Consider the following 8,162-nt stretch of genomic DNA (forward strand, 5'->3'; position numbering starts at 1 on the left):
CATCCACTGAGAATGGACTTTACAGTGAAGTAGGAGACATCTCGTGTCCAGCAGGAAAACATTAGACATGAACAACATTTGCATAATCAGAGATTCTGGGATTTTAAGGATTTTAATGTCAAAATGATAATTTCTTTGTGGAAAAAAGGCACACATTATTGTTCCAAGCAGACTATTTGTATATGTCTTAATTCATGTCTGGAGGGGATCTTTAAATCTACATATGATTGTGCATATGATATGTTAACAACTTGCAAAGCTCTTTAGGTATATTTTAATTATTAATTATCCAGATTCCTAACATGTCCCGATGTTTAGCAGGTAACGTTAACCATGTTATCAATTTTAGTTAGAATGCTAACATTTGCTAATTAGCATAGAACATTTTCTCACCAGATTCATATCATTAAGGTATTTGCTGAATCTGTGAGTAATAGTATGAATCAGGTAATTAGGTATGAGAACATATCAGCTAATTAAAGTCATTTTCTATGAGCCCTTTGAAACTATGGGGACACATTAAAACTATTAACGTTGAGGAAATTTACTGAAAGCTCTCACCTCAGCAGCCAGAGGGAAGCCCAGGTCCAGAGCACAGTGATGAGGACTACTGCTCAGACTGCTGCCCCCACCTCTCTCTCCTCCCCCTCCTCCTCCTCTCTCCCCTCCAGCTCCATGAGCCGAGGCTGGTCTGACCAGCCCCACCAAGGAGGCACGGAGCTGAGATTTGGATTGGCCGTAACCCTGCGTCTCCCCCAGGAGGGGCCTGGGCTTGGGAAGAGTGGATACTGGATCCCTCATCAGGCGAGCTGAGGGTCTGTGGATGGCAGACGGGTCAGATACCTGAGAAAAGGGGAGGAGGTCAAAGGTTATTATGAAAAAGTTAATCATTTTCCAACTTAGTTACACCAAGAATGTCCAGCCTCACCTCCGAGTAACTACGGCGACCCTGAAATTTTGCTCGTAGACGGCTGCTGGTTGGCTGATGGGAGAAGGAGGCGGGGCCGTCGTTTGGCGACAGAGGAGGAGAGGGGGCTGGGAGGAGCCTGTCAGGGGAGAGGGAGGGGCGCTGGGGGGAGGTGGGGGAGAGACGCTGAGGAGCAGGGGGAGGACGGGAAACTGAGAGATGAAGAAAGAAAAAGAGAGAATGGTTAAAGGATTTAAGCTTTGTGTCATTTCAGTTGTCTTTAGTTTGGAGAGATCAGAAGCAAAGCTTGGGATAGAAACAACATGTGACAACACTTCATCAGAAGCTGCCTGGGGATGAAGAATTTCCTAACCAGAACATGGCAATTAGTGATTGGTAATTAGGGGCACTGGCGTGGAGATACACAGCAACTGGTGATCCCTCTCAAAGTAAGGCTAATGTCAGCTCAAAGAGTCGCTACAGTTCACTAGGATTTGTTTTTCTAAAATAAGCCTCTACAGAAGTGTCACCCGATCGGGTAAGTCAAGCAGCAGGGCCAAGCTCTGTAGTCTTTCTACAGTCAGTTGTTTTTATCACAAAGCTCTAATAAATCATAAGGGGCTCCGTAATATGGTACATCCCAAGTCTCTTAGACAAACAGAGAAGCAATATTTCTAACTGCTTTGTCCGCAGTTGTTGTTACAAGTACAGCGCGCTTGTTAATATAATAATGATTAAAGCTGTCTGTACGTAGTCTCAGTGGTTATGTTAGTTTCACACAAATCGGAGAGGACAGGAGGGATACTATGATGTCTGTGTGTTTGATGTCAAGAATCAATATTTATGTTTTATACATAAATTCTAATCCACTTTAGGACATATATAGAGGAAGTCACACACACATACACTCACATATATAGACAGATATATATGAGGCAGCCTTATGCTCTAATGCTACTAGTTGACTTATTCTCAAAAGTTCGACCATAATCCCTCCCCCCAAAAAATTGGTTTGACCTATTGGATGGCATATTTAACAGCAAACTAAGCTAATAAATAAAACTGGAGGATACAATAATGAGCAAAGTCCAACACACTACATGGGTTGCATTCAAATTAGTTAGAGCGAATTATGTGTGTCAGTTTTGAACAGGTCCAAAAGTGGCAACCCTCACACACAGGTGAAGTGAATTGACATGGTTGCAATGGCTGAGCATTGTGGTGAAGCTCATTACAGCAACAAACAGCAACAAATGAGCATGTTACACCACTAGCGTTAACTTTGTCTTATTAACAAACATGAAAGAAAACAGATGTTGGACATTTCTGTTTCCATTTTTTGGGTGCACTAATGCTTTCCCTCCACTGGCACCTAGGTGCAAACACAATACCTTCAATGACATTTCACAGGCTAATGTGGTCTGTTCTCTGCCAACAGACACTGGAAAAATCATGAAACTGTATGATGATACACTAAAACATGGATATATGCAATAAAAATCACACACACATGCTTCAACTACCCTTCAACTGCTTTAAAATATCTAATGATACCATGAAGTCCATGAGCCGAGAGGCCAGTCAGGTGACCTACCAGGCTCCTGTGAGACCTGCCGCAGAAGGTCACTCTGTTTCACAGTCAGACTGCGAACACGACCCAACTCCTCTGTTAGCTCAGTGTAGGCCAACGCTAGGTTCACCCTGCAACAAAAGAGAGTGGCTGAGTAAATAAATACAAGTAAACAAACTGACACATAACTGTAGATCAGTTTCAGATTATTCTCCTGTTTGAATTAAGACTCACTGTTCGTCCCCGGCTTTCTTTATCCACTCTACGTCACAGTGCTCACAGTGTGGGGACAAGTCCTGTGACTGACAGAGATACAGACAGACTGTAGTTAATTATCAAAAACATTTTATTTCTATATAAATATATTATACATTTGTTTATAGTTTGTCTTTATTCTCTCTAACGCTACAACTATCTTTATTTATTCATTTTGTCTACATAGAGCACTTAACAATCCTTCAACCTCTACTCATGTTTAAGTTGGATGCTGGAGTTTAGAGATAAATCTACAACTCTGTTAATACTGAGGAAAGTCTGTTAAACTGGACACCAGTATGGAGAAATATCCAAACAAACTTGGCAAAAATTATAGGCCTACCACATGCAAAAAACTGCATGGTTGTTGCCCAAAAACTATATGAGACTTGTAGGTACCCATAGAATCCATTTTCATTCCGATATCTTGAGGTCAGAGGTCAAGTGATCCCATTAAAAATGGCAATGCCAGTTTTTCCATCACCAAAATTTTGCCCAACTTTGGAGCATTATGTAGCCCCCTTCCTAATTTGCTAGCATGATATGGTACCAATGGTTTCGATTGGTCATCTAGTTTCATACGATACCAGTATCTTCACTCTAGCTTCAAAACGGCCTATGAAACACAGTGCGAGTGGAAAAGGTAAGGATTATGGGGGGGCCAATCATATTAGCCAGTGCCACCCCAGGCCCACCCTTTGGACACGCCCCTGACAACAACTGACTAATCATCTGCTGATGAAGACTGTGAGATGCAATCAAAACCTTGAAAATAAGATAGTCTGCAGACTTTGAGTTAAACTTTTTCTGTCAAATGCAAATAGTCAGTATCTAAGTAGAATTTATGTGATGGATGGTGGTGGCACTTTTCAACTGAACTATCAGTGTTTCCAGGTGCTAAAAAACAACTTATTGCTAAATTATTGTACAGAGATGATCACTATTGTACACCTGGCAACCATTTCTAACCCTATCTGTGCCCCAAACCTTCTGGTTCGAAAAACAAATCTTTAAAAATGGCTGACAAAAATATAGTTTCATTTTTTTTAAAGGCTCAGTAATGTCCTAAAATAGCTTGTTTTTGTCAAATGTAAATGACGTAAATACTGCAGATGTTGGGGATTATTTTCAGTCACAGATTAATAATAAAAAACAATAACAGCAACTGTCAAACACAGGCACATAAAACCTGTGAGAGACATCATGCATTAATAGGTTGGTGTGGTCCAATAACCAATTCATGAATTAAAAATCCATTCATTCTAGGTTCATTACATTTTGTTTTGTCATTTCATGCCCTATCCCATTACACAAATTATCATTCAACCAAAAATGCATTTGCAAATAGTCCTGGTGTTCTAATGAATTTTAGTCCAATCCTCTCTAAAAATATCCAACAAATGTGAGCACCACAGCCTGGAGGCCTGCAGTAGAGATAATGTTCCCGAGGTGTAAACGTCCAGCCTTTTCCATCCTACCTGTCTCTGTGCCTCCTGTAGCTGGGCTACCTCCTGCTGCAGCCTCTGAAGCTCGGCCCTCAGCTCCTTCTCCCTCTGACAGGCTCCCTCTGCCTGGTGCCGTGCCCCCTCCAGCTCGGCCTCCAGTCGCTGCAGCTTCAGGTCTGACAGGGCGTCCAGACTGCGGGAGCTCTGCAGCGTCGGCCCACGGCCCTCTGACAGTACCACACACGCACACACACACACACAGTATCAGTCTGTTTCATCTTTACTCCCTGGTTCTAGTTTTTCTTCCAAGTCACTGCTGTACAATACTACGAATGGAAGGATAAACCTCAATTCCTGAATCATTAGTATTGTCTTTTTACATGTTTGTGGTTTGCTGTCCTGGCCGGACAAGCTTTGGATTTCTCTGCATGTTGAAGTGGTGTGCATGGAGTTATAGTAAGAGAGAGAGTCTGGATGGTGGTTTCTCTTTTTTACCTACTCCAAAACCAGAAACACAAGAGAATGGTGAGGAATGGTGCGTGTAGCATGTCCAGCTAACTAGCTTACTACCTACAGTTTTAACCTAACCCAGTGTTATTACCAATAACAGGAGCATATCATACTAGCTGTTATATCATTTTATAGACTTTCAGGTTAAGATCCATTCAGAACTAGCCCATCCACTGTATGCTGGTCCATGATGCACTATATCAAAGTGTAGATCATTAATGTTGGTTGAACAGATACAGATACTGGTGTACTTGCTCATTCCTACAAATAACCAGCAAAGTAGTGAAGCAACTAAACAGCGCTATCTTACAATAAGATACGATTCTGATTTTAAATTTTTACTGATACTGCTATGACGACCAACTCTACACTGCAATACAAGAACAATGCCATTTATTTATTTATGTGTTTTCTACATCAACAGGTGAAGATGGTGACCTTTTGCCCAGGACCTGTTAGAAGAAAACCACAGTCTTTTCCCATGATATCATGTACAGCATGTAACCATTAAGTGCAGAGTTCACAACTCTTTTTTGAATAATTTAAAAGTCTGCCAGAGACAGCATTTCAACCAACACACGAATCAACTGAAATCTTCAAATGGGATTGTTATTTCAGCCGACAAAGTTAACAACAAATGTCTGATCACGAATTTCAATGGTAAATCTGCCACTGCTATCATTGTAAACTGCATATGTGCTGTGCAAGTAACAAAAGCTTGGCACATATAGCAACAGTAAATTAAGGAGCAGAGATTAGCAAATGGTCGATTGTGTATTTAGCATTCTTAACTCATAACTGAAAAATGAATCTTGTGGTAAAACGAGATTAGAGCATCCATTTGGAAAACCCAACGCTTTAAACTAGTACTTTTTACCTGCTGATAAATGACTGCTAGCACTGCTACTTATTATTATATAACTTTCTGCTGTTGTATTTCCCATCTTACGACTGCTAATACTACCATGATCCAAACAGGCCCCACCTCTGGGTACATCCAGGCTGGCGTGGAGTTGAGACTGATGAGCGTCTTTGCTGCGGAGTTGAGCGCTGAGTTTCTGAAGGGAAGTTTCTCTCTGTCTGAGAGCCGACTCCAGACTGCAGATCCGCTCCACATGCTGCTCTGCCAGAGTCGTCTGACACACACACACAAACACAAATCAAACACGCGAAACTGAAACCCAAATTGCTGCCGTAGTCCAGTGTGTAGGATTTAGTGGCAACTAGTAGTGTAGTTGCAGATTGCAACTCATTCGCTTCCTCCTCTCCTTCCAAGTGCAAAGGAGAAACTATGGTGGCTACGAAATGTGAATATGAGAACGCTCCTATCTAGAGCCAGTGTTTGGTTTGTCCCTTCTCGGCTACAGTAGAAACATGGCGGTTCAACATGGTAGCCTCAGTAGAAGAGGACCATTCTAAGATGATGAAAACATAATGATTCCTATTTTCAGGTGATTATACACTATTAAATACATAGATAATATATCCAATTCCTGCCAATATAGCCTCCTAAATGTTACAATGTTACACTGTAGCATAAAATATTATTATTACAAAGAAACACTGGTGTACGTGTGTGTGTGTGTGTGTGTGTGTGTTTACCATCTTATCTAGGTCTCTCTGGACGTTGCTTTTCTCCAAGTGAATCTTCTCATAAGCCTGGATGACTTCCTCCAACCTCTCCTCTCTCTCCTTACTCTTCTGGAGCTGAGACAGAAAGAGAAAGGAAAACCTCTCAGAATTTGCTTTATCAGGTAACAACTTGGCTCTTTTTTGTTGTTGTTTTTTTCTGTTACTCATGAAAACACAGTCCTCAAGTTATTTGCTGAAATCTGCAAAAGAGACTATAGACAGATAGCAGTCCCTCATTCTTTAGTATTTGCTGATATTTAATTTTAGCTCAATCTCAAAATTCCTAGTTTGGAGGATGATTCTGTCTGAGTCCTCAACATTGATTGAGAGCAGCTTGGTGCATTCCCATCTTGGCCAATCGGTTCTTCAAGGAAAAAGAGAGGTAGGAAACTGAACCCCAGGGCATTTACGAATGTAGTGATCAAATGTAATAAATCTACAAATATTTTACATTGTGCCTATTTGAAATGCTACTAAATAGCACAACGTGTGGATGGAGAACATTTTATAGCGCTATACAGATAATATAAAGTGAATTAGTGCCCTTTGAAAATAAGCTAGCCATTCATAGTGAGCTCCCTTTTGTTTCACTTCTGATGATGGGCTGGCTGCTCCAGAATGCTGCCTTCCACATCCCCAGATTCCAGCAATTACTTTGGTAAGTACAACACTGATAACATTACAGAGTACCTCCTGAGTGAGAGAGTTGATCCTCTGCTGTAGGTTGGTGGTCTCTGATTGGATTACACTGGTGTCCTTAATGATGGGCTCACAGGAACAGCACAGTGTCCTCTCCTCTCCAAATTCACTGATCATAGGAAACTGGAGGACAGGACAGAAGTGGAGATTGACTCTCCAGAAAATATCATATTCATGCCACAAGTGTCTATTGTATTCTATTGTGTGTGCGTTCATTTGTGAGTACTGTGTGTTGCTCTCCACCTTGACCTCGTAGTGTTTGAGCTTCCTCTTGATGCTGCTGTTCTCCCTCTCCAGACTGGCCAGTCGGGTTTTGATGTCATGATAGGCGGCAGCCAGGGCCAATCCTGACGCCGGGTACATATCCTCCGGCAGCCGATTGGCCGACCAGCTGATCCCGGAGACGCTCACATCATCTCTCAGCCCCTCTCCTCCTCCCAGCAGCCCGAGCTCTCCTCTGCGGAATAGATCCATCATCAGTTAGCTGTAGAAGAGGAAAAAGGAGTTGAAGTCAGTCTTTAGGAAATGTAGTGCGGAAAACACAGACTGGACGCTGGGCAGACAGTAAGTCACTTTGCACCCTCCACCTAACACAGCAGGGGCACTAATGGCAATAAATCTGCCGAACCCCATGTCCTGGCAGAGGAGACAGTCAGAGTGTGTGTGTGTAGGTGTGTGTGTTTGTGTGTGTGTGTTTTCAAACTTTAGCCAGGAGCCCACTGAGCCCGCCAGCCAAAGGTTTGGCGTTCCCCATCTGCTGTCTTAAAGTCTCTGCCCTGCCCCCTGCCTCTCACTGGCGGTTTCCATGGTTACTGCGTAAAACTGATCCCTTGAAAAACAAGAGGAAGAATCTCATTTCAAAATTACACCTGCAAACGATGGGATCAATAAGGATTAATGGTGCTATGTTATGTGGGGAATCACTGGACCATCACTTGTCAACAGAAATGGTCGGCCAGTGTCTGTGTGTGTGCGTGTGTGTTCAGAGCTTTTCCCAGCCACAGCTTCTCAAGAGCTTTGGACCTCCAATATGGTCGACAGGTGTGGTGACATGGTGGTCATGACAGGCTGGATTTGTTGACAAGAATGATATACTGTAAAATAACAGCCAGCTGTATCCTTCACAAATCCATAAATAAACAGC

The 8,162-nt window shown here is 42.3% G+C and overlaps 1 protein-coding gene across 1 annotated transcript in view; it reads right to left on the reverse strand.

The window, feature by feature from the left end:
* The window catches only part of LOC118323243 (TANK-binding kinase 1-binding protein 1-like), a 9,412-nt gene extending 1,917 nt beyond the window's left edge, over positions 1-7,495 (reverse strand). Inside the window, exons 1-9 of the mRNA XM_035655186.1 lie at positions 7,262-7,495; positions 7,010-7,141; positions 6,290-6,394; positions 5,673-5,823; positions 4,211-4,404; positions 2,712-2,779; positions 2,502-2,608; positions 929-1,119; positions 562-843 (exon numbers count right to left, since the gene is read on the reverse strand). Coding sequence (XP_035511079.1) covers positions 562-843; positions 929-1,119; positions 2,502-2,608; positions 2,712-2,779; positions 4,211-4,404; positions 5,673-5,823; positions 6,290-6,394; positions 7,010-7,141; positions 7,262-7,495 — 1,464 coding nt within the window. The remainder of the gene's footprint in view (positions 1-561; positions 844-928; positions 1,120-2,501; positions 2,609-2,711; positions 2,780-4,210; positions 4,405-5,672; positions 5,824-6,289; positions 6,395-7,009; positions 7,142-7,261) is intronic.
* Positions 7,496-8,162: the final 667 nt, after the last annotated feature.

The sequence above is a fragment of the Morone saxatilis genome, unplaced genomic scaffold (genome assembly GCF_004916995.1).
Source record: "Morone saxatilis isolate NCDOM2014 unplaced genomic scaffold, NCSU_SB_2.0 Contig14, whole genome shotgun sequence".
Lineage (NCBI taxonomy): Eukaryota > Metazoa > Chordata > Actinopteri > Moronidae > Morone > Morone saxatilis.